Here is a 27,122-nt window from a genome sequence, read left to right as displayed (position 1 = left end):
GGGGTTCCTCTTCCGCTCGGGCAGTTTGAAACCGTCGGTGCCGGCGGCCGGCGCGGCCGGAGCCCGCAGGTGAGCGGGGGGGACCCGGGGCCGCGCCCTCCTTCCCTCTGCACCCCTGCTCCTTCCTGCCCCGGGGTCTGCACTGCCACCCCCCGAAATCCCGCCCCGAGCTTCCTGAGGGTGCCGGTGAGCACACCCTGCCCGCTGGTTGGGCTGGTTACCTTGAAAGCCGTGTGTAAGAAAAGAAAAGGAGAATGTCCTGCTCATAATCTGGCTTATTCCCCGCTGTCTGAGCCTCCCTGGTTTGTGTGGGACACTCGGCGGATTGTCGCTGTTGTCCCCGGCTGCCATGGCAGCCGCGGTGTCGGGGGCGGCTGCGGTGAGGAGTTAAAGGAGTGAGCGGTGCTTCTTTGCTTTGCAAGGGGGTGCAGCTAAAGGGAAACAATATGTCCTGCTTCTGCTGGCAGGGGTGTAGTTCTGTCACCGGCAGTGTTCCCCAAGGTTCAGTACTGGGCCCAGAAATGCTTAACTTGTTCATCCGTGACACGGATGGAGGGGCAGATCCTCCTCAGTAAATTCACTGAGGGCCGGGAGGAGCGGCCAACACCCCTGGGGGCTGTGCTGCCCTTCAGGAGGAGCTCAACGGGATGGAAAGACAGGCAGAGAAGAGCCATCTGAAATCCAGCAAAGGCAAGTGCAGGGTCCTGCTCCTGGGGCAGAACAGCCCCAGGCACCAGCACAGCCTTGGGCTGCCCTGCTGGGGAGCAGCTCTGAGGAGAAGGACCTGGGGGTCCTGGTGGACAACAAGCTGTCCACGAGCCAGCAGCGTGTCCTGGTGGCCAAGAAATCCAATGGTATCCTGGGGACATTGGGAAGAGCATTGCCAGCAGGTCATGGAAAGTGATCCTCAGCCCTGGTGAAGCCTCACCTGGAGTGCTGTGTCCAGGTCTGGGCTCCTCAGGACTAGAGAGACACGGAGCTCCTGGAGTGGGTCCAGCAGAGGCTACAAAGGTGATGAGGGGTCTGGAGCATCTCTCTTAAGAGGAAAGGCAGAGGGAGCTGGGCCTGTTCAGCCTCAAGAAGAGAGAACTGAAAGGAGACCTCACCAATGTCTATAATTATTTGAAGGGAGGGTTCCAAGGCAATGGAGCTGGGCTTTTCCTAGTGGTGCCAAGCAATGGGACAAGAGGTAATGGGCAGAAACTGACACACAGGATGTTCCACCTGAACATGAGGGGGGACTTCTTTATTATACAGGTGACCTTGCACTGGAACAGATTGATCAGTGAGATTGTGGGGTTTCCCTCATTGGAGGTATTCAAGAGCCACCTGGATGCAATCCTGTGCCATGTGCTCTGGGATGACCCTGCTTAAGCAGGAGGGTTGGGCTAGATGACCCACTGTGGTCTGTTCTGGCCCTACCCACTACATGATTCTCTTTCCTAGATGCTGAGTCCTCTGATCCAAATGAAACTCTAAATTATTTGGGAAGCATGACCTTTAGTTAAAAGCAAAGCCAAACCCACAAAAACCTGACCATAGCTTAATTAATTCAAATTAAGGAGGGGAGCAATGATGGTGAGTCAGACCATGGTCTTTATAGTTGCATCCTGTTTCCTAAAATTAGCAGTGTTACAATTGCAGTTGTATGCTTATGGCTTGCAAAAAACTGCTGCTGTTAGCAGGAATCTTTCCTTAATGAAGTCAGACATATATTTTAACAGATTCTCAGGTGAGTTTAGAAGAACCTAGTAAGCTTGAGGATGTTCTTCTCACTTGTCTTTCACCACATAATGATTTGCAGCTTAGCAAATTAGCTTGTTGGCCCTGATGTGGTGTCTTAATGTCCCTTGATTTCTCTTTTAGAAACTTATCCGGTATTTCGTGGTACTTAGTGCTTGTTCACTGAGATCAAAGCTGACAGGTTATTCTTAGGCCAGCTTGGCTGAGCAGGGATCTCCTTCTGAAGCTAAGGCAAAAAAGGAAAGTGTATGCCCAGTGGAAGCAAAGTCAGATTACTTGAGAGAAATACAGAGATTCAGCTCTCCATGGCAGACAGGAAATTTGTGTGGCCAGAGCTCAGTTAGACTTGAAGCTGGCCAGTACTGTGGGGGACAGGAAAAGTAGTTTTAAAAAAATATGTCAATAATAAAAGGCAATCCAGAAATAACATGAGGATGGTCACCTCACAAACAGGGACACAGAACAAGGCAGAGATGAGTTCTTTGCTTCAGTCTGCAGCATGGATGTGGTTAATCACAAGCCAGCATGGGTTCATGAGAAGAAGGTCCTGCCTGAGGAACTTAATTCCCTTTTATGACAAGGTGACCCACCTACTTGTTCTAGGGAAGCCAGTGGATGTGATCTTTTTGGATTTCAGTGAAGCTTTTGGTGCTGTGTCTCACAGGATCCTTCTGGACAAAATGTCCAGCCCACAGCTGGATAAACACATCATGTGGTGGGTGAGCACAGAGGGTTACAGTGAATAGGGTGACTTCACAGTGGTCACCTTGTCCCACAGGGCTCCATCCTAAGCCTGGTGCATTTCAACATCTTTTTAATTGACTTGGAGTAGGCTCTGAAGGTATACTAGGTAAGTTTGTTGACAATGCTAAAGTGGGTAGGGCTGTTGATTTCCTCAAAGGCAGAAAAGCCACCTGAGACAGGGCAACTTTGGATGTTTGAACAAACTGGAAAATGAGAGGCTGGAGAGCAGCCCCACTGAAGTCATCTGGTGGGTCCTGGTCCATGGCAAGCTGAACATGAGCCAGCAGTGCCCTGGCAGCCAGGAGGGCCACCCCTCTCCTGGGGACATCAGGGACAGCATCAGCTGGGCAAGGGAGGGGATTGTCCTGCTCTGCTCTGGGGCAGCCTCACCTCCAGTGCTGGGGGCAGCTCTGGGAGCCACAATGAAAGAGATATAAAACTACTGGAGACTGTCCAAAGAAGGGCAGTGAAGATGGTGAACAGCCTCAAGGGGAGGTTGTATGAGGAGTGACTGAGGTCACTTTGATTTGTCACTTGTGATGAAGGAACCTTTTGAGTTTTGTAAGACCAGAGAGTAGTTTCAGTGATAAGTAGAGAACTAGATCCACAGATTGCATGTCAGGGGCATGGTTTTAGAGAACTGAAAACAGAAGTCAGGACAGTGGTCTTAAGTTATTGAAGACACTTTTCAGTAAGTACCTTTCTTTTCTACTTCCTTGGACTTGCCTGCATTCACATGGAACTCCATTTGCCATCCTGTTTCTCAGAAAAATCAGTAGTTTTGTTCTTTCGGAGTCTACTGAGAAAGGAAGGTAACAATACTTCTAATTTCTGGCTGCAAATACACATATAATTCCTGTAAGTGGGAGATAGTTGGCTCTTTGTGACTTTCACTAATGCACACACATCTTTGAATAGATTCAGGGCTCTTAGAGTAGTCAGGATCCACAATTTTTTTGAGAAACTATGTAGGAAAGCATATGAAGTTGAAGTTGACATTTTAGGATTACAGAAGTATTTTTTAGTAGATAGAATTTATCAGCTAGAAGAAGGTAGAGTGCTAGTATAGAGCTATTCCATTATGTAGAGAGGCTAAAACCAAGGGTATATATAAGGAATAATTCATGTGAGAGAGGAAAAAAAGCTTATCAAACAGGAGACAATGAAAAAGGTGGAGCTGACAAAGGTAGTATTTCTTCTGTCATCTACACACATATACAGGAATAAAAAGTACAAAGTAAACCTTCATTAGACTCCATTTTTTGTACTCAAAAATGTGGTTGGTATATGAGGGCTCAGCAGGAAGTAGGAAAATGGTAATCATGTCTTTTGAACCTTGAGCTACAGGAAATCTCAGCATTTGAAATTGTCTTTATACCATTTTTTAAATGTCCATTATCAGCACAGAGATGAGCTTGTTATTCTGAAAGGTGTAAAAATATCCATGGCAGAGAGAGCTTTTGTGGTGCAGGAAGAATCGGTGTTTAGAATAGCTCAAAGAGCAAAAAGATAATAAATTTCTATCTGTATTCCTATAGAGAGAGCTAAGAGCTATTTGGGGGGGTTTCATACTTTGAGAAACATTGATGGTGTTTAAGTAGGATATTCCTGCCAGTTTTATGACAGTGCAACCAGCAATTTAAAATTTACATTTTTGTCAGAAAATGCATCTGTTTAAAAAACAAGAACATTATAATTGACAGTTGTAAAGATCTCTGTAAAAATAAATTTTCCTTGCAAGTTGTTTGCTACATTGTACAGTCATAAATTCCTCTGGTTATTTACTGTGGTGTGCCTTCTCTCCTGACAACTCCTTGCTCAATGTGTCTAATTGTCTTTCATGTGCATCAGACACCTGTATCACTCTGCCATTCCTTAATTAACAAATTCACCTTGCTTTATACTCAGTTTCCCCTCATTTGGTAATTTCATCTTTCCCTCCCCTGCCGTATCCTTTAGAGTCCTTTTCCCTTTATTCTGTCAAATCTTATCATAAGACCTTCAGTTCTTCACTGAAGGACCAATTCAAGGCTGTAGTAGATTAAAAGATACATATATCTTTCACAAGGTCTTCAAGCTTCTTACCAATTCTTCAGCATCACCTACTTCCCAAATACTCAAAGAATGCTTCACTGTCTTGCTAAGAAATTGCTGGAATGATTGATATTTATTGAACCTGAGGTATTACTTGTCCTTCCATATCTGTTCATCTTCCTGGGCCTGTAACTCAAGGAAATGATGGGAGACTGATGTTGACCAGGGCACTGTCTTATCTTGGGCTGTGTTTGAGGTCATGTAGTGGGTGGGCACAGTGTAGTTTATGCATTTTTATGTTGCTCTGTAGGAATTTTGTACTGAAACAGGCTGATAAACTCAAAAGCAATACAGGGTGAATGAGAGATTGACACAGATTGATCTGTAACTGCAACAAGTGGCATTGTTGCTTTTGGGTCTTTCCTAGTTTTATAAATTAGTGAAAGTATTTCCATGATTTTGCCTACAGTTTCCAGCCTAGCATTATATAATTATTATATTATATAGTGAGACTGTTCAATCAGTTTAGTGCACAGAATGGGCATTGATCCAGTTGTTACAACAGAATCTGTTTCTGGGGAAAATGTTGGTGAATACATGTTTAAGTACTAAAACTGAAAAATGAAGTTCAGCTTCTACTGTTTTATAGACTTACTTTGTGTGCAGAATGTCATCCGATGAAGAGAAAAGCACAAGCCCAGTTTTGCCAAAAGACTTTGTTCAGGACAGTTCTGTTTCTCCAGATCCTCAGGTAGGACAGAGGCAATATAATTTGATTTACTGTCATGGCATTTTATTTGGCAAAGGATAACTGCAAGGAAGTCTAACTAAATGTGCATTGTATTTATATTTTACATATGCAGAAAAATAATTAAAATGTTAGTGAAAATAAACAAAGTAGACCACAAAAAAAAAAAAAAGCTAAAATATATTTAGTTAGATTCCTCTTTTGTGCATTTCACAAGAAATTTATGTAAAAATTCTTATCTAAACATTAGAATTTGATTAGCTGCAAGTAAAATATGTTGTTTCCTTACCTTTTTTTTTCTAGTGTTACTCTTTATTTGTGTTAAGTCTTATCAAGAAGACAGAATTTGACACAGTAGGATAGAAACCCATTATTTTAGAGAGATGAGGAGTAACTATTTTAGGCTTTCCTCATGATGTTGTAAAAACTGAATTTTTAAAAATGGATTTATTTCTCTTGGATTAGTATTATGACCAAGTTAATCAGAGAAAGGAAATTATTTGGGTTTGTTTTGCTTTGTTGAGTTTTTTTTATTTTCTGTGTCAAATACATCAGGGCATGTTGTAACTGTAGTACTGGGGGGTTTCCTTTTCTGTGCTCATCATTCTTTCAAGAGGATGCAGTTATATTGGATTAAGTCTTTGTACCATTCTCTTGAAAGCAGCAGGTTTTCATTATTTCATAATTGGTTATTCCTATTTGAGTAGTAGATTGTGTGGTTTTTTTCCTTTGGTAGGATACAGGCCAAACAAGAACAGTTTTGACAATAACATGTTTTGCTCATGGTTGCTCTGTAGAAGTGCATATTTATTACCTGGTGAAATGGGCATATACAGCTGCAGCACTGTTTGATTAAGGAGTTTTCGTCTTTCTTTTTTTACCATTTAGATTGATTTGTACCTTTTAAACAACATTTTTAGAGGCAATTCATTTCTGCAGCTCATACACTTCTCTATTTTTGCTTGTATCTCATGGATAAGCTTTCATAATCTTTGTTTAGGAATAATAATAATGCATCTATGTTTCCAATGTTTTTTGTACTCAGAGAACAAGATAAAAGCATCACACTACAAATTTTGAAGGACCAGAATTTTCTATTATGACCTGGTTGATAGTCAAGGAGGCTTTAAAGCTACCTTGTAGAGAATGATAAACTTACACCAATGAGTGACTGTTTTTGTGAATGAGAACGTGCCTAGAGAAGAACAGTTGCAGTTGGAAGTGACCCACATCAGTCATTGGCCAAACTGCCTGACCATTTTGTGGCTGACCAAAAGTTAAAGCATGTTATTAGAGAGCATTGTCCTGATGCCTCTTAAAAGCTGACAGGCTCATGGCATCAAACACTCTCCACAGGGAAGCCCATTCCAGTGTTTGCCCTCTCAGTAAAGAAATGCTTCCTAATGTCAAATCTGATCCTCCCCGACACAATTTCGAACCATTCCCACTCATTCCATCATCACTGGATCCCAGGGAGGAGAGATGGACTCTCCTCTCACTTCCTTCCCCTGCTCAGGGAGCTGTACAGAGCAAAGAGCCCCCTCAGCCTCCTTTTCTCCAAACCAGACAAGCCCAAAGCTGCCCCTGGTAGGAGTTTGTTCCTGTTGGAAAGGAAGAGCACTGAAGTCACAGCTGATCAGTAGGGATGTTGACAGGGAAGTACTCTACTCCCTTTAGATAATTTTGGAAGGTCTATTTTGTTTTATTTGGTTGGGCCTTTTTGGTGATGGGTTGCTTTTAAATAGAGACCAGATTATTACTTTTTTCCTTACAAAGAGATCTGCTATTTCCTAAGGAATTTCCATGACCTATAATGGGGTTATGCAAGACTGTATCCATTCAATCTGATCTTATAATATTGTTTAGTAACTTTGACTACAATCCTTTGCAATATCTGTAGATTTTTATTAGAAAAAATAGAAAAAAAATCAAAAAAATCTGGGTTTTTTTTGTTGTCATTTGTTTTTTTGCATCACTACATTTACTTCTACAAAACCAAGGCATTAAATAGTCAAAACTCCACTGATCTCCAGGTCATAAAACTATATTCCTCTAGTTTTATACATGAACAGAATTATTAGCAGTTGGCAAAACAGCTTGAAAGTTTTGTTTAAAGCAGAATAAAGGTAGAAAACCAAAGATATATTGTTAATTTTATTTTATTATGGTTTTACTTTAAATGTAGTCAATATTACATTCCACGTGCAGCATACTTGTTATGGAGTATTTAAGATTGAGAAAATACACTTAATCATTCAATGTTTCCATACCTATTCCCACTGCTGTCCCCAGGATTTTTTTTTTTTTGGTGTGTGTCTAAGTTTCTGATTACAACTTGGATAGTGTTCTTTCTTTAATATTTGCCTTTCAACAGCGTTGTAATATTGTAATTTATAAACATTTATTTCCAGATTTGTCACTGGATGCTGTCTTTTGACACTATCTGTTGGCGCGTAAGCGTGCGTATTCCCATAGAGAGCAGATCCTTTGAGTTTTAATAACAGTTAGAACTTGAAAGAAATTTCCTGCCATAACTTGATGCATGTATTTTGAATGCTAGGCATGTCTGTAGTAGGACAGATTGTGTGATAATGAATAAGTTGGGTGACTCAATGTGAGACATCTGACAACGAACCTACCAGGTCCCTTGAATTGACTAAAATAATTGTAGAAGCAGCTGGATCAGCTCTGTCTTAGAACTAACTTGTTTGTGGGGAAGAATTAGTTTTAAGTTGCTATTTGGTTATGTCTTAGAAGAAGACAGAGGTGTGATCTGACATCTTCTGCAGAATCATTTAATTTATATTAGTTAAGGCTTTAAAAAAGCGTTGGCTTTTTTACTTAGCTGAAATTTTGCTAGAGGGAGTTTTGTATGCTTCCATGTAGTTCGTGATTAAGATATCTGAAGATGTTTTCTTCCTTTGATATCTTATGAAATCTAAACTGCATACATTTAGAAAGATATGGCTGTAAAAAAGTTGATAACTAACAAGTTAACTAACAAGATTTCCAGCTAACTGTACCTTTTACATGGAATGTGACACACTTACTTATCCAAAAGATACATCATGTATTTGTAATTCTATAGCTTTGTATACATTTATTTAGGCTTTTACTTTGAACATGATAGATTAGAAGAAGGGAAACTGACATTTAAATGGAAACTTAGAATACAGATAAAAAGTACCAAACCTAACTTCTTAAATTCTCTAATTAGTTGAAACACAAAAATATAGAAGTTACACTGAGAGTATTATCCTTTTCAGTTGTTAGATTCAAAAACATATTGCATGTAATTGGTACCTTTCATTGATTGTTTTCACTCTAACTTTCCTCAGGTTAAAGAGGAAATTAATTTTTGAATTCACACTTGGTTTCTGAGGTTTGATGTCATTAGGGTCCTGAACAGAACTGATGTGATAATTCTGTGAAGAATTATGTGATAATTCTGTGAAGAAAAAGTGAAGAAAAAAAACCTGCTAGTGATCTGGTTTAGCATTTTCCAATGGACATTGTTTGTCAAATCTTTAATTAGAAGATTTGATTTATTTTAGTTCGTAACTGGTACTGGAACGTGTTTAATTAATTACTAGATTGTATATTTAAGCTATAATGCAGATTGTTTACAGTTTCACAATGAGCACTAAATACCTCCATCCTGAGAATCTGTTTCATTAGGAGGTTTCAAAAATACATTAATTGGTTCACTTTGGTGCCTAGCATAAAGCCACTTACCAGTTAGATGGGTTTATAGCTTCTTAATAGGAAAGCTTCTTTCTAAGTTATATATACACTTTCCATATACCTGTATAATTTTAAAAATAAATAATATAAGGTGAGAATAATTATATCCACTCTAAACAAAATAGTGTATAATCAAATATCTCTTGATGATTGCATTTACAACTTCCACCAAAGAAATTGTAATGTTAGAGAATTTGAAGTGTGGCTGTGTTCAGTAGCATCTTTGTCATGGCCAAAAAAATACATATTTCTCTTTGAAGCACTAGTAGTAATTAGAAATAATAATGGCCAGTTAATAAGTTACATGATCTGGGACTGTAGTTCTTGTTTTACATGCCTGTTATAGTATCCAGTGCTGACATCTGGGAGAGACTTTTTGTGCAACTATTGCAGTGCATATAGTTGTAATCAGAAGGAATGTGAACATTCAAAAAGAGAATGTTAAATTACTATAGTCACTGTACAAAAACAGCTCACATTTGCAACTTTAGGGGAAATCCTCTTAGTTTTCACCATAATAATGAAAAAAGAAGCCTCTCAAAACTATAGAAAATAATTTGCACTTCTTCTTACATACGCCTAATTTTTAAAAATGTAATTGTAGTTTTATAATTCTTTGTCACCACTTTGCAACAGGACGAATATGAAGAGCTGTTTCAGTATACTGTAGTGACCCCGAGGTTTGAGCAGTGTGTCTCAAGGTTGCCAGACCCTCCATCACAGCAGAGATCACCTGGCAGAATTTCAAGGATAATAGATGATGCCAGTCACCATAAGACTCCAGGTAGTGTGCCCAAGGCTGTGTGCTGAGCTTACAAGAGCAATGATACAACTTTTATGACTTACTTTTTTTTAATAGCCTCAGTTTGAAAAATAGATGTACCTCACTTGTAGTACATTTGCATTTTGCACAGGAGGAGATGTAGGAAGGAATATTCCCTGAAGGGTTCTCTCTCTGGCATCAATTTCAGATGACAGTGTTGATGTGCTGACAGTTCTTTGTGTTTTGTGGTGCAGGTGTTTACAGATGGTTGGTGTAATAACAGAAAAGGGGGTACTTACAGTATACTTGGTTGAAATTTGATGGGTCACAGCTGGTTTTGCTCAAACTTGTACTGCTGTGATAGAGAAATGTGTATTAAAACAATGATTACTTGAATTGAAGGATTACCTTAAAAGGGCATTGTGTAATGACTAATCATGTCACTTTCATGAATGTCATTCTTGCTCTTTTAGTTTGATCCTGTTATTCTAGTTTTATTTTATTGTTAGATAAATAGAACTAGAATAACAGGATCCATGTTGTTCTAAAATATCCACGTTACTAATGCATCATGTCTTGTGATGCATTAGTAACGTGGATATTTTTAATTGTGTCGTTTGCTTCTGTCACTAGCATTTAGACAGAATTTTGCTTTGATAGAGAATTTTGCTTTGCTGTTAATTTTGCATCAGAAGAAATAGTAAACAACCACACCTGCGTTATTTCTTTTCTAGGAAGTTAAGCATAGTCAGAAAAAAACTGGCATTTAACTAACTTCTATTCTTTATCATTCTATTTAATTATAAAAATATTTAGCTACCTTTCTGTCTTCTCTTTTATAACCTTTGTGGATGGCTTGATGTGGATGGCTTGTTTAGAGGAGCAAGTGACATATTTATACCTTCCAACTTGTAACTTTGGTCAATACTATTTCTTTAAGCTTTTAGATTCTGAAGCAACTGCTAGACGATCTGTGTGGAAGGATTAAGTCTGCAGGAGACAGCAAGTGGTGGGTGATGGCAGCTGAATTCAAAATACAGGACCTGTCCTGCCTACCTGCTGCTTTTGCTCCAGCTGTCCCCTGTTTTTGCCACAGTCTGTGTGAATTAAAGCCAGCTCAAGTCCATTGCAGTATTCAAAGTTAATTTCACTGTTTGCTTAGTTTTTACACTGGCTCAAGCCAGGCTTGTCTGCCTAGCACAGAAAGGTGTGAAAAAGGCAGTAAAGAAGGTGCTTCTGAGCTTCCCAGAGAGCAGAAGAGACAAGAAGAGTATTTACACAGACTCATCCTTGATCTGTCAGTTACATGCTCTAAACAAGTTTCCTTTGCTTTGCTACTTTATCAAAATATATGTTTGCTGTTCAAAATATCATTTTGTCTTCTCAGTCTAGGGGAGAGATATCTCTTAGAGATAGAGCTTGAAACAATCTAGTTGTAAAAAAGTTACTTCAACTTTTATAAAAAGATCTGATCAAAATACTGAACTCTGCTATATAATCACTACTACTGATTGATGGTGATTACATATTAAAGTAGTGTTGGCCATAGTGTTATAATAATATATAATATTGTTATATATAATAACATATATAACAGTATTATACAGTAATAGCCTCAGAATACCTTCATTTTTCATGATGATAATAGCAAGACTTTGAATGAACAGTGAGAAACTGTTAAATTCAAGTTTAATACTATACCTCTAATGCTGATCAGGTGATACTGTTCACCAGGTTGTTTCAGTTAATTTTTTTATTGAACTCCATTCTTTTCGCAGTTCTTGGCTTGTTCATACTAAAAATCAGGCTTTTTGACATTTGGCTCTAATGCTGCTATTGTGTTAAAATAACAAAATCATAAATTATTAGGTTAGTGTTCTATAACTGTAAACCCAAATGAATGAATGTGCTGAGCATGGAGTTAAAACCTGAAAGTTTGCTGCAGAGCTTCTCAAGCCTACAATGTATTTTCCCCTTCTCCATGTGATGGTATTGGGACCAATCACAATGCCATGTGATGCCTTCTGAAATGAAGTTCTGGTTATGAAGTATTCTTTGGTCTGGATGCTAACATTTTGGTGGTGGAAGTTTGATTACTGGTAATGTCTATTTGTTGCAGAATATTTAAGTATACATAGTATCTTCCCTAAGAGCTTTCTGTCAAATAAGAAAAGTAATTGGAATAAACATGCTGTACTATTCAATTCAGTTCAATGTCCAAATTTTTTAAACTTTGAAACATAAAACCTAATTTCATGTTCTTGTTACCAGTTTAGTTGATTAAATTTGAAAATTACTAAGACCGGAGCAGTAAATTATTTCTTGCAGAGATATGCAATGATGACTCATACCCTAAAAGTGGAAAAATTCCTTCTCTTCAGGCCTGCCAATCCTCACTGTATATCCATTAGACTTCTTAGAACATTTTAGCAAGTTGCTGTGCTCAGCTTGGGCCACTAATAGCACATCATGTGTGAGAACAATCTGTCAGACCTTGCTTTTACTTAATAAAAGCAGAAAGAGTCAAATAGACCAGAACAACACAGAAAAACACCCACAGCAGTAACAGACATCTGGATAAAAAGCTAATTTCATTACCTCCACCTAGAGATTTATTGCAGTCAGTGTGTGTGGAGATTATTTAATAAAGTATATTTCTATATTTGCCATATCCAAGTGGTTCCAATATCCTTGATACCTTAGTGCACTGTAACTGAAAGGCATCATATAATTCTATGTAAGGGATAGAGGTGACAGTAGGAGAGCATTAGAAATTAGAAATTATTATGTGTACAACTAGAAAATTACGGCAATGCTGGAAGGCCAGGATGAATTTCATAAGATGCTGTTATAAACATGTAACAGATACACTTGGTGGATTCAGTGAAGGTATGACACATCCTATGGTAAATGAGAGAAATGAAAGGTATGTCAGGATAATCTGTTCATATGGAGAATCAAGGGCAAGAAAGTGATGAACTAGTAAAACTGTGGTTCACAGACTATGGCAGTTGTGAGTCTATTTTAATATCCCATTTTTATTGGTTACATTTTGTTCTGTTAGGTTGGTGTTGTGTTTTTTTTTGGTTTTTTTTGTTTTTTTTTGTAAGTGTTTTACAAACTGTGCTGTGTAGGTTGGGTATCTTTGTAATCTAACCAAGTAGTAGGAGTTTGAAAATAATAACAAAGCTTCACGTCACAACTGAAGGAAGGAGTGGCATGCAGGAGTGGGGAAAAGTGGTGAAGGACAGAACTGTGAATATTTGACAATGGTAACAGTGGCAGATAATTTTATTGTCAGATGCCAGCCAGATTCTTCCTCACAGAAATTAAATGCTTTTCAAGTAATCTGGATCATCTGTCTGGCATGTCACGTATTTTAGCGATTTTTACAAGCAACAAATATTCAAATTCTGCCACTAGTTTAGCAATACTTCTGTCATTTTCAAGAGAAACAATGACAAAAAGCTAAAACCTGATTTTAGTATACTCTATGATGGGGAATAATCTCTTTATGGTCTTTTGCTTCTGTAATAGGGCATTTAGTCTATAGAAAGGGTGTTAGATGGCACTCCTTTAGCTCAAGCTGGTGTTAATTTTATCATGTGTGGTTGTGTATTACCTTGAGAGAAATATCAAAAAAGCAGTTGTAACTGCTTCTGCATCACTGTTCTTCCTTATTTCCTTTTTGTTTTGGAGCATGACTGTAGTAGTTTTGTGGCAGGGAGTATCAGCCAGACAGCTCTTCTCATTTCCTTAGGACAGGAGACCTAACAGTAAAAAATAACTGTAAAATAATATCAACCATCAGGGTCTGCCTTAAATAAATTAGAAACACACTTTTCTAGTGTCCACTGAAGATACTGCTTTGTGACAGACAAGTTTATCTCTTCTAGGTTGAACCAAAATGTAATACCTATCAGACAATATTTATTTTCAGAAGTGAAGACTAATATGTTGGGGATTTCCTCCGTTTATGAAAAAAAGAGAGTATTTTTTTGAAGTTGTCGTGTTTGTTGTTATTAGTAGGAATCTGCTAATACTTCTTCATTCTAATTTTCTTTTATTCAAATAGCAATTTTTCTGTAAGGAATAACTAAATATAAAACACTATTTTACTTCCCAAGTTTACTTGAATATTAACTTTATTCTCAGCTCAAATGCATGAAAACTAGCTTTTGGGCAGGGATTAACTTTTATTGCAGTGGTACACAGCTCCTTAAAAAGGAGGATTTCTTTTGTAAGGTGTTTTATAAATTCATGGTATATACTTCCTTTCTCAAATTGCTTGAACTCTAGTTAAATGAACAAATTTGAGGCTTTAATAAAAATGGATGGAGGTGTATTATTAATGGGGAAATATATCCACAGGCTACTTTGTGAATTCATAAAGGAACACCACAGACCTCAGGTGTTTACATGCTCATTAAGGAAAAAGGGAAAAGTTAGTAAATTGCTGACTTCAGATGTTAGTTGTCAAGAAGCTTTTACTTAGAGATATTATTTCTGGCTGTATTTTTGGTGCTTGCTGTGATCATTCTCTTTCAAATTAACTTATATTAAGATACTGTATTTTGAGGTAGCAGTACTTTTGAATTTACTAATGTTACAATAGGATTGCCAGTTTCAATAAATGTGTCCAGGAACCATGTATTAGAAACTGGATTGGTTTTTCTTATGTGGGGAAAGGAGGTTTCTGATATCATAAATATTTTATTTCCTTTTTACCAGTGCCTGTCTTCTGACTTTCATCCAAAACATGGACCTGGTTAGCCTTTCCAGAGTGTCAGTTCTTATTCTCTTGTTTCATTTTCAGTCTCAACATCAGTGAAGAAACCTGGTATGGAACAACCTGCTCCTTCAGAAGTAACTTCCTCTCAGGGGTGCACATGTGATCCAGGAGAAGTCAACAAAACCACAGTGACCGAATCAGCTGTACCAGATGAAAAAGTCGCTCAAATAGAAAATATACTTGATCTCTGGAGTGGAAGTCTTAAGGTATTTATATTGTATGGAGTCCTTTTAAATCATGCGCAGATATCATTGTATTGTAGAGTGAGTGCAGGAGAAGTTGCATTGTGATTGCTGAGAGAAGGGTGGTTTTTGTTGTTGTTGCATATTGCACATGAGCATATGTAGCATAGAGCATCTTGCTTCAAAAACTTTGGAATAATTATCTCCATTAGGAGTGTTCAGATTCCATCATTCAATAGTTCATTATGTCTGGTAATACTTACTGCTGTGCAATGAAGGTATCACTGTAAATATGTGTCTCCTTAACTGCCAAGTGTTTTAAGATTAAAATAATAGAGAGGAGGGAATAGTTTAAACTCATTGCATTACTATCATCCTTTTAACTTTTCAGACAAATATTGTGACTGAGCTGAAAAACTGGAAACTTAATTTGATTCAACATCACAAGCTTCAAATGAAACAAGAGAAAGAGAAACATACTGCACATGTGAAACAACTACAGAATGAGGTGGAAAACCTGAAGGAGTTACTTCATGCTTATGAAATCTCTATTGGCAGGAAAGATGAGGTAGTAACTCAATTTCATATTTTAACAGTTCCTCTCTGTTTAAAAATATCCACAATAAATTTTTTGGTCCATCTCTTTGAACAACATCTTTTTTGAAGCAAGTAACAGAGAAGTAAATAATACGTTCAGACTGTATAGTAAGTAGAAAAATAATCATTGTTGCTAATAGGGTTGTCTATACTAACAATGAAAACGCATTATATGTGCGTACTTTGCATTGTTTGCTTCTTAAATCTAGAAACTGCTCTTGTTTCTTATTTCATGAAGATCACACAGGCTTAGATGAGTCTGTTAGCTCTCACACTTTAAAAGCCTCTAACTTTTCAATTATTAGATCAGTTTTCCCCAATTTTAAATGGGCAGCAGTCTTGTAAATGTTGAAGAGCCTCCGTTTTAGGATTCTGAGGAGCTCTACATTTGTACATATACTTAAGACTGGACATTTGGAGTCTCTGGTTTGATAGCCTCACAAATATTACAAGTATTATAGATTCCTATTTCACATTGTAAATATCAAATGCTTTTTATTTGCAAAAATATGCTAATTAACAAAAGTAGACTTAGTCTAAGACTTCTAGTGTGTAGCAGCATGTATGCAACATCAAAAATTGATTTTTATGACACTTCAACAAAGGTAATTAATTTATCAATTAAATTTGCTTTCTATTTTAATTTTAGGTATCATTCATTTCATTGATGTATGTTCAATGATTATTACTTGTAAAAAATACAATATAATGTTAACATATGCTAGCACATATTACCATAAAATGTTGATCTCAACAATATTTATTTAGTAGTTAAAATAACTATACATTATTCCCCAAAGTCTCAAGATAGGTCACTGTTGACCATTGGAGTTGCTCATATGTGACTGGCAGAGTCTAGCTCAAGAAGTTAGGCAGAAATATGGAGTAATATTCTGATTTGGTGTACCAAATTTGCATCCTACCTGACCTAATTTTTAATTGGGGAACTTCAGCTGTTTATGTGTACTCATTGAATTTAGAGATTTTTTAGTAAAAGTCCCCAGTTGCAGTCTCTGTTCAGTATACATCTTGCCTCTCAAATGTTTTAATTGGTATAAGCCTATATAATATCTTCTAAAGAGAGTAAAAATTCTTAATAAGATTTTTCTGGTTCATAGCAACAACTTAGCTTGTTTATTCTGTTCAGAGAAATAAAAAAAAAAAACTTCTGATATAAATGTTTCTGATTTATCGAAATTCTCTTTGATATAAGACATTGTTCTGATATTGTGCTACAGTAACAGTTAATTATGAGGAAGTAGCTCAGAAACCAGCAAATGTAGGAGGAAATAGCAATTTAGTTAAACTTCTCCTAAAATTACACAATGGAAGTGCCACAATCTGAGTGTTGAAGCCACAGGAATTTTACTTCTGATTTGAACTCTGGTGGTTGTTTCTTTCTTGATTAGAGTAGGGAGAAGCTTCAGTAGAAAGCATCAGTTAAAAACAAGTGCCTTAAGTGAAAAATAACTGAGACATAAAGTACATTCTGTTGGATCTTACAGTGATCACAGCTTTTGATTTGTTAACAAATATTTTTTCAGGTAATTACTAACTTGTCCAAAGCATTAGAAAAGCAAAAGGAGAGAGTGGAGTTGATGAGAAGGTTTACACTCTGGCGGATTCAGCACATGAAAGCCAGACAAGAGGTATGTGCACAAAATCAAAATGCAACAAAAATGAAACCTCTGAACTCAAAAGAGTCAGAGCTGCTGCAGTTCTTGTTACAGTTTGAAGAAATGACAGTGCTTCTATTTTGATGTGTTTGACAGTGTCAAGTAGCAGTTTGAAAAGATCAGTTCTAAAAAGAATGTTGCTGTCAGAATACCCTCTGGAATGGGAAAAAAATGGTTGTCTGACTATATTGATATAGAGTAGAATAGTAGAGTTGTTTTAAGGTAGTTTTTAAACAATCCTGAAGCATAAATTTATTCAAAAGTTAAGTGCTCTACACTAACTATCTGCAATATTTTTGATTGCAGTGAATCCAAATGTGCCACATACCCAAAAAATGGCTTCATATACATCTCTTTACATCTCACCATGTATGTCAAGTTGTTGTTTGTCATTAAACTAAGAGTAAGACCACTGCTGTGTGTAGCCTAGGAGTTCACAAATATGGTAATTTCTCATGGTAGGGACAGTAATGTGCCATGGCACGTGTGCAGAGCCAACACTGAGCTGCTGATGCTGCTTGTGTAACACTTCACTGCAGAACCTGTAACTCAGCTGAGGGGTTTTTACTGTGGTCTGTGTCATAGGCTGTAAAACAATCATCCACAGTGGAGTACCCAACTTTTTCTAAACTTTGATATGATGTGGTTGTGTCTCCTTCCTAAGGAATGTGCAATTAGAATGGCAGATAAGCATTTCCAGACAGCTTTGATGAAGAAAGTGTGGGCAGCCTGGCGTTCTGTTTGTGAAGAAAGATGGAAAAACAACGTAGCAAAAGCCTGTCAGTTAAGGGCAGAAGATGTCTGTGTTCAGCTCACCAATGATTATGAAGCCAAAATTGCAGAGGTAAAATCAAGTTTTTTTCTTTCCTTTGCTCCTTGACTCCCAATCCCTGTCCCTCCAAAGTATCCCTTTCTCAGCAAACCTAACAAACTTGAGTATTTTCCAGCAGAACAGAGCTCCCAAGTGTGCAAGGAGATTTGAATGAATCTAAGGTCTCTTGCATTTTTAGATGTAACTTTTTTCCCTGCATCTGGTATAAAATGTTGCCAATCTGCATGCACAGATGAAATAAATTGGACTTTCATGAACCAAGGCAAATCTCTAGTTGCCTACCAATGGGAATGCCATTTGTTTTCTAACAGCATCCTTTTAGTATGGGCTATGCATTTTGAGGTCTTAATGAAAATGACAATGGAAATAGAAAACCATTATTACTTTGAATGATCATAATGAGTAATTTTTTTTTTCCTGTAATAGCTACTCTGTTAAAGGCTGAAATTAAGTTTGATTTTTCTTTAGCTTGCTGATTAAGCTTGTTAAAAATTTTCAGACCTAAAGGTGAAATTGTCAACCTGTGCTTTGGTGCGTGCTAAGTAATCTGTTTCAAAATACATCTTCTAAGAGATTTGTATTTTAGCAAGAAATTAAATCTAGAATTTTAAGAACAGGCTTACCAAAGGTGTCTTAACAGCACAAATACCTTAAGTAGCAACTTGCTCTGTTCTTTTCTCAGCATTTTTAGTTTTTACAGTATCTAGAGAAAAGAAGCTGGTGATGAAAAATTGCCCTTATACTTAAATAATTGAGAACAATTGCTCTTCTGTTGAATGAACCTGTGCTTCTGCAGAGATCTGGGTTGAGCCAATTTCTAAAAGACAAAAGCTTGCAAGATATATTTCTGCTTAGGCAGAGTCTGATGGTCCTTTTGAATAGTCTTTTCCTTGATATGCTCTATTATTAACATTGTGCTGTGTTACAAAGAAACTACAATGAGCTGTTCATCTCTGGTGAAGCAGAGATTTTCATGTGAGAACTTCTATCTTTTTAAATACAACAAATGATCTTAAAGTTAATTGATGTGTATGTTTGTAGTTTGCATTCAGAAGTAAGAGAGACCTGTTTCCTCATTCTGTTTCACAGTTAACTGCTACTGTGGAACAGGCAAAAGCTGAGATCCTGCGACTGCACAGTGAGAGAGATCAGTATGAGGACACCATGAAGAAAGCTTTTATGCGTGGTGTGTGTGCTCTGAATCTGGAAGCAATGACCATGTTCCAAAGCAAGGACAGTAGGCCAGATCCTGGTTAGTAGTTTAACCTGGTAGTGTGTGTGCATTTTTGTTGGGTTTGTTTGGGATTTTTGGGTTTGTTTGTTTTAATGGAGTTCCTTTTCTCTTTTTTTTTTTTAACTTGAGGATTTTTGGCAATACAGCGTTTGTTAAACTTTTATTGCTCTAAAATGTCCCATTGAATGTGTTGAGAAATGCACTGATGCTGGACTTCATACTGCTGTACCTGAAAGGAGGAGCATGTTCTCTTCATCCCACATTGCTTAACCTGCAGCTGAAGGCAGAACAGGAAGTCAAAGGTGGCAAACTTCTTAAAACACCAGATTATGGAGCAGTGAAGACGAAATCCTGAGAATTCCTCTATGCTCTGGAATCCCGGTGTGCAATGAATCAGCTTTTCCCAGACAGCTCTCCCTTCTTTCTTAATCTTCCTTTTGAATGTAAAGAGGGCAGGCAAATCTCTGAGGCTCTGTTTTGAGTTGTAACTCCGTGCCAGAACAGGAAACACCAGTCTATTTTTATCAGCAGCACACACGTAAAACCTGTGCAGCTGCAGAGGGAAGAGCTGCACATGCTTACAAGATGTCAAATGAAATCAGAGTGAGACAATCCATAGCAGGGGGAACAAAATCGTGCTGCTGCAGCAACCTACATTAAAGTTAAAGTAGCTGTGGCAGCAGGAGTGCCACAGCTACACGTGTGGCTCAACAGCCAGCTGTGCTGGCAACCTTAGACAGGGAACTTCAGTTGCTAAATTTAGCAGCCTTACACAGAAGTTTCTGATCTACGTTAGAGGAGTTCTTCACCATAAAAGGAAGAGAAGATAAAAACCTGAAGCAGATGTAAGAGGATACTTACCTGAGCAGCTGTCTAAGCCTGTTAAACATAAGTGGTATTTGTGCAGTTACTTAGGAAATTAATAGGACATTAGCTAAGTGTAGTAGCTGTGTGCTAGGAAAAATTCAAAATCAGTATTTGTGGAAGGTTAAGAATTAATGATTTTTTGAAGATACTCAGTTTGGTTAAAAAATTACAGGGCATTTCCTAAGTACTTTATTTTTCACTGTGTTACTAATTAAGAATTATTCCATCTTGAAGCATTATCTTTCATTTGCTTGTTTATTGTTTTCAAAAAACATGCAACAGACAACAGATACCCCAATAATGAAGAGTGATTGACTGGTGTGAAAGCATTGTTTCTGTAGACCTATAAAAATGAGAGTAAATCATAAGGAAATGAAGAAATCTGAGCTCTGGAATAGTTGTGACCAACCCAGAGTTTCATGGACCAAAGGTTTTGCTTGATTTTTACTAAGAAGCTGGAACTGATATTGTATACCACACAACAAAAGCACAACACCTAAAGATTTTGCTGTGCTGGATGTCAGGATACCCTTAACTCATTTTTTTGTCTGTCCACTATTATGCTTTTTAATCAGGCTTCATAACATTTCACAAAATCTGTTGTCCTCAGTCCCAAGCAGCTTCCACTACCTCTGGTACCACCTCCTCCCCTGCCCCAGGCATCTATCTTTTTCTTACAGCCAGATGGTGGTTTTAATGAATTTAGTTACATAATTATTTAATATGGTTGAACAACCCATTGATCTGCATTCTTAATCAGGTAGAACAGTGATCAGGACACTGGAGGACTGCAAACATCAGAGAAGATGATTGTGATTTGTTTCTAGTCTTTTAATCTGTGGACATCAAAGCTTCCATGTGCCAGAATCAGTCAGCAATTATAAATTTATATGAACATTGCAGTGCCACCTGCTGTGATTGGATATAAGAAGCAGAATTTCACCTGTTTGTAATTGATTATCGGGTTATTTTAATATACATTTAATATACACACAATCTACAGGTAAAATACATATTATATATAATTATAATATATTTACTAATAGTGTGCATGTATCACAACCTTAATGCCTTCATAATATTTAGTGTCAGTGTTGATGGTGTTAAAGTTACCTGCCTCATTTGCTGATTTTTTTATTAATTAGTAGTATATTAAGTTTATTTTAATTTCTTTATGTATTTAAAGGAACACCAAAGCCACAGGAATTCATAATTTTTTGCTTATAAAAATCTAACACTGTTTTTCTTCAGTAACACAGATCAGATCTAACTGGTCTATAACTGTGCATTGGTCCTGTCTGTGCTTAAACTTAATGTGTATGTACACACATAAATATGTAAAAAATGGATATTCTGGCATTCTTTTACTCTTGACATCTACAAATATTGCACAGATTTGAAGCACCTTCCTTTTATTTTTCCTACTTATTTCGGCTAATAAAAAAGCCAAACACAACTACCACATGGTGTCACTCTAGTTCCTGGAATGAGCAAATTTCTCTTGTCCTGAAACTGTTAGCATCAGCTTCTTCAAAAATAGGAGAATAAATAAGAATATCTCTTTCTCCTTCCTTTAAAACAGTCTTTATTCTAAAAGGAACAGGCTGGAACTGTTTGGAAAAGAGACTGGGCTCGTGTCTGCAGATCTGGCATCCTCAGTGTCTGTCTTATTGTGAGATAAAAGTATCCCAGATGGATTTTGTTCAGGTTTATGCTTGCCAGCCTACTGTAGTGAAGGGAGATGAGATCTGTGGGGTGCCTCCCAGCCCTACAGCCAGGATGAGGCCACTGTCCAGCAATCTCATGTAGGGGTGAAATTCTGCTGCTAATGTAAAACATTTTAGTTTACTGCCGGTAACTCCCCCTTAAGGATCTTGTGCCCTCACAGAAGTCCAGTATGACCTTTGTGTTTTCCTATCTAAACTGGATTTTGTCTCTTAGGGTAAGAGCACCTCTTTCACGCTGGTTTTAGTTTTGGCAAACAGTAGGAAGAACCTCAGTTCTTTGCAGTACAAGTAGGTGACCTGTGCCATAGGGCTGTTGAGACAACAGAGAAGCAAGCCCCTTGAAAAACATTTACAAGCATCTCAAAAAAGGATAAAAGGAATGTTTGTCTATACCTGTCTACCTACCTATCTACCTCTATAAAGACCAGCCTGCTCTTTTTTATTAGATTATACGGAAATCCCACAGAAATACTAAAATTTTTGTTGTAACTTATCCTTCCCTCCTAACCCCACCCCCTAGGGTTAGCTAGATTATGTGCTTATCCCATTACTTTGTGTTTCTAATAATAGATATAGGAGGCAGGAGGAATGATAATGCTACCTCTGGTGCAGGAAGGCCACCTCCTTCACAATATACTCAACCCTCACCATCACCTCCACCAGCAGCTGCTCTTCAGATGGAAAACATGGTAAGCGTGTAGCTGGAACAGAATTGTATTTCCTAATGACAAAAATTAAATTCCTTGATTGGAGTGTTTTTGAAGAGTCCAGGTCTAAAAGGAAAGTTGCAGGTGTGTTCAGACTGCACTGTGAAAATGAAGTGACTGGGGCACAGCTGCTGTGGCTTGCTGTACTTTCATTAAGGTTTTTTTTTTTAATTTTACTGAAAATGCATTAAACTAATGAAGACAGGGTCACTACAATGAGCACAATTTGCTCTCTAATGCTTTCTCTCTGGAAAAAAAGCTGTTAAGAGGGCTTTTATTAAAAAAAAAAAAACAACTAATATACTAATATACTCTAGAAAGATGAAAAGCTGGCTTGACTTCAAACTTCTTTTTTAGGGGGGTAACACATACAGACATTGAAGGAACTCAGCTTATTTTCCTGTCATATCAACTTAGTCAGATCATCATCTAGTAGTGTGGTTGTTTTGGACCTGCCCTGGGGTCATCCTGAAAATTCTTCCACTGTAAAACAGTATCATGCTAGAGAGTAGGTTAGAACAGAGATGATGTGCATGCCTCTCTCCTGACTTTTCATTCTAATAGTGACAAATGTTATTCACACCATTTCTACAATTTTTAGATAGATAATTTTGAATTAGACAATAAACTGCAAAGTTTGTCTGTAAAGACATTACAATTAAAAGGGTAACTGGAATAGTCAAAAAAACTGACTATCTAAGGAGTAAAACTGTATTTTCTAGAAAGTAAAAGTAATATTCATTTTGTGTAAACTCTGGTTTCAGTTTTCTAGCCACCTGGCTCATGCAGGCACTCCTGAGACCAGACTAGATTCTGATTCTCCAGTAATGGTCACTAGCACAACGTCAGGATCTGGTGTGACATCAACTCAAAAACTGGTAACATGCTAAAATTAACTTTTTTTTTCTTCTTTTAAGGCATAGCCATAACAAATATTAGTTTAGGTATTGTTATTTGTACATTTCTCAGAGTAACACAGGTATGTAGTTGAGGACACTGCCATAGAGTTTGCGTAGCAGTATGGAGACACTAGATTGCAAATGTTTATTTATGTTACATAAACTCATTTACACTAGGAGCAGTTTTAAATTCTTTTTATAGATAGGGCAGAGTGGCAAAATGAAGAACAGAAGAGTGCATGAACACTTAGCTATAGTGCAACAGGAACAATTGGTGTTTGACTTGATAACATTTTGTTACAGAAATTGCTTTGTCTAGTTATCCTGCTCTTTGAAATTTCTCCCTCATTCCCTTTTCTACGCTTAGTGCTAAACTGCCCTCCTTTCTTTTCTGCATCTGGCACAGTTTGCTGTCAGCTGTCAGAGAAAAATGCATTATTGTATGCATGGGAGCTTTTTTATTATCTGTTCTGTCATTGCTAGAAAGGACTTCCCCAGTGACAGAAATACCTTCAGCTGTCACTCAAGCATGCAGTCAGCAAGCAAAGCTAAACTATCCATGCTGCTTGACTTTTGTCAAATTAGTCTTATTTCCCTCAGGACAGAAATAATTTGCTTGAAATGCTATCTCACAAATGGAAAAAATGGAGTAATCCTGGTTGCAGCCAGGTGGAGCAAATTCAGTCATGTGTAATGTAACTGGATTACCTGCAACCTCACATGTTCCATTAGGCATGTGGCAGATAGAACTGAGCAGAAATACTAACGCATTGTAAATATTATGTTTAGAATTTTTACCTATTAACATTTATTTTATTTATAGCCCATGGCAAAAGTAGTAACATCTGCACAACAGAAAGCAGGAAGAACTATCACTGCTCGAATCACAGGCCGAGCTGATATGGGACAAAAATCCAGAGCTGGGAGTTTAGCAGTGATGGGAGTTGCTCCACCCATGAGTTCAGTCATTGTTGAGAAACATCATCCAGTCACTCAGGTAAATCAGATTATCCTTCTTAAATATTTTTATTACAACACATCTGGTAATGGTTTGAAGAAAAAAAAAAATACCTTGTGAAGAGGCATTAGACAAAGCTCAGACTTTGAGGCCTGTTGGAAACAGCAAAAAGTCTTTACTGTCTTTGTGTAGAAGGTACTGGTGAGGAGATGTCATGGTTTAACCCCAGGCACAGCCAAGCCCCACACAGCCACTCACGCACTCCCTCTCAGAGAGATCAGAGAGAGAATCAGAAGAGTGAAAGCTGGAGAACTCATGGGTTGAGAAAAAGACAGTTTAATAGGGAAAGCAAAGGCTGTGCATACAAGCAAAACAAACCAAGGAATTAATTCAGTGCTTCCCAAGAGCAGACAGGTGTTCAGCCATCTCCAAGAGAGCTGGGCCCCATCATGCAAAATGGTTGTTTGGGAAGACAAATTCCATCACTCCAAATGTTCCTTCCTCACTCCTTCATCCCTCCATTTTACACACTGAGCTTGGTCGGGAATATCCCTTTGGTCAGCTGGGGTCACCTGTCCTGGCTGTGTCTCCTCCCAAATTCCCAAGGACCCTCAGTCTCCTCACCAAATGGCAGGAGCAAAAGCAGAAAAGGCCTCCATTTCCTGCCATGACTCACAGCCATGTGCCTTGCTGCACGTAGCTTTCAAGAATCTGGGCTCCCAAGCAGAAGTTAATATTTAAATTGTATGTTCTTAGGACTTTAGAGATTCAGTGTGATAATTATTTCATTAAGAACAACTTCTGGATTCAGATTTTATGACTAGTGTGACAAGGAAAGCACCTGAACTACTGCAACAAAAACTGACTTCTGAAAATGTAATAAATGTGACAGCCCAGAGATATGTTCTGTATACCCATTCTGCAAATAAAAATCTAAGTCAAGTGTTTGTCTTGAGTTAATTTGAGAGGGAAGAGAATTTATCTTGATTAAAAGCAGAATGACTACTGTTTATTACACTCAGGTGGCTAGTTTTGTGGGCAGAAAATTGATTCTTGATAAAATTGCAAACCTTTTCAAAAATCTTTCAGAGACTGCCTCGCAGCAAATACTTCAAAAGGAAAGCTGGCATGATTAAATTAGCACTACAGGGGAAACTTGTGAACAGTATGGTAAAAAACTAAAACCAACCTTGAAATAAGATTGAGGTGATAAAAGCTCAAGATACTTAGTTAATTGAAAGTCTAGCACTTTGTAGTCTAAAAAGTGTGTTACGGATAAGAAAGAGGAAAAAAAAATCACTCTTTCTGTTAAATGACCATTTATTTTTACCTTCTTGATAAACATATTACAGGATGTAATATGGATTACATTACTGGATTACAGGTCTTTCTTTTCAAACCACAGGTTACCTAGAGCTATTTTAATGTGAATTTTTTGTGCCATTAAGTTGTTTTGATGTATCTGATTACTTTTCAGCAAACCATATCACAAGCCGTTGCTGCTAAATATCCTCGAACTGTACTTCACTCCTCTGGCTCTACCTCTGCAAGACCTGCAGGACAAGCTGGGCGAGTGGTCCAGGGCCAAACCAGTGTTCAGTCAATAAAAGTTGTTGACTGAACTGCCTGTCTTTCTCACCAGTAGGGTTTTTTAATCAAGGTACCTCTTCTCAATCTTTTCGGATTTGATGCAGTCAGGCCTAAAGTATGTATCATGTTTTTTACTCTTTTCTAAAAAAGGAGGGTTTTTCTAAATAAAAGTGCTTTTATAATAAAACCTGGAGGGGAAACAACAACTTGAGTTGTTGTTCTACCTCCAAACTTTTATTATTAAGACAAACACATTTTATTTAAGGAATCTTTTGCACACTTTTAAATAAAGGATACAATGTGATTTTTGTCTGAATCTCTTTGTTTAATCCCAGTGATACTAAAATCTGTGTTCATAGAAACAATAGAGAAAATTAAATTTATTTTTATTACAAATACTTCTAGTTGCTTATGCAGTTAAGTGTAGTTGACATGCACCTTAATTATATCCTACAACAGCGTATTTAAATAGAAAACAGCAGGGTGGCATCTTCCACACCCAGGGTCCAATTTAGACAAGGTGAGGTACCCAGTCCATCAAATTCTTAGGCATTTTCATTTTCCAAGCTAATGTTGCAGAACTTGATGAACACTGTAGGGTTCCAAGCATCTGTACTTTAGATCTCTAATTTGAAAGCCTTAGTGTTTACTGGTCTGTTATTTGTGTTCTGGGATGCTCTGTAGCCAAGTCAAAAAAGGTTGCAGACAAGGGGATAGTTTGGAATAAGACTTCAGACTAAGATACAGATCACCTTCTTAGTACAAACAGTAGGGTTCAGCACAAAATAATGCAAACAGAAAAGCAATTCAGTTCCTCCATTACATGATAAAACTATTGCTATGTTACAAAGAATATCACAAAGATAGGCATTTACATTTTTTTTCAGATATTAAGTATAATCAGTAATAAGAAAACCTTTAAACATATTCAGCAAGGCACTGCCGAGTATTAATTCAATATATGAACAAAAAATAGGTAAATAATTGCTAGGTCTGTTCAGTGTTAAGTATCAAATGCTCTTTTGGGGGTATGTATACAGTGTTATGCCATGATAGAACATTCTGCAGCCAGCCACATGTATTGTTTACAACACAACATTTTTGTTTTTCTTCACTCCTAAATCAAATGCTGCAGTAGAAGGATTTGTCATAATCCTAGCAAGAATTTATTAAAACCTGAATCCCAAATGAGGCCAGATGCTACCGTATTTCTGGGAATGTTAATTGATTTATACACACAACTTTCACTTGTTAATTTATTTTTCTTCATGTAGAAAACATCTTA

The 27,122-nt window shown here is 37.5% G+C and overlaps 1 protein-coding gene across 5 annotated transcripts; it reads left to right on the top strand.

The window, feature by feature from the left end:
* On the top strand, positions 1-26,068 carry POC5 (POC5 centriolar protein). 5 transcript variants are annotated; one of them, XM_083883795.1, is made up of 12 exons: positions 17-69; positions 5,171-5,272; positions 9,650-9,797; positions 14,593-14,774; positions 15,142-15,318; positions 16,892-16,996; positions 17,688-17,867; positions 18,945-19,107; positions 22,254-22,372; positions 23,155-23,268; positions 24,113-24,286; positions 25,725-26,068. In XM_083883795.1, the coding sequence occupies exons 2-12, from the start codon at positions 5,189-5,191 to the stop codon at positions 25,866-25,868; spliced, it is 1,590 nt and encodes a 529-aa protein (XP_083739921.1). In that variant the 5' UTR covers positions 17-69; positions 5,171-5,188; the 3' UTR covers positions 25,869-26,068. The 5 variants fall into 5 exon arrangements, with proteins under 5 accessions (XP_083739924.1, XP_083739921.1, XP_083739922.1 ...); XM_083883796.1 differs by having other exon boundaries at positions 48-69; positions 5,188-5,272; XM_083883798.1 differs by lacking the exons at positions 5,171-5,272; positions 9,650-9,797 and having other exon boundaries at positions 1-69; positions 25,725-26,067.
* The last annotated feature ends 1,054 nt before the right edge of the window (positions 26,069-27,122 follow it).

The sequence above is a fragment of the Zosterops lateralis genome (assembly GCF_965231275.1).
Source record: "Zosterops lateralis genome assembly, chromosome: Z".
NCBI classification, from domain to species: Eukaryota; Metazoa; Chordata; class Aves; order Passeriformes; family Zosteropidae; genus Zosterops; species Zosterops lateralis.
This window is presented reverse-complemented; position numbering and strand designations above follow the sequence as displayed.

What these genes read in the sequence shown, in the direction of transcription:
- POC5 (XM_083883795.1), top strand. Translation starts at nt 5,189, where the DNA reads ATGTCATCCGATGAAGAGAAAAGCACAAGCCCAGTTTTGCCAAAAGAC. An exon ending in CAGTCACCATAAGACTCCAG is followed by an intron (nt 9,798 to 14,592) that starts GTAGTGTGCCCA and finishes TTTCATTTTCAG; the next exon opens with TCTCAACATCAGTGAAGAAA. An exon ending in CTATTGGCAGGAAAGATGAG is followed by an intron (nt 15,319 to 16,891) that starts GTAGTAACTCAA and finishes ATATTTTTTCAG; the next exon opens with GTAATTACTAACTTGTCCAA.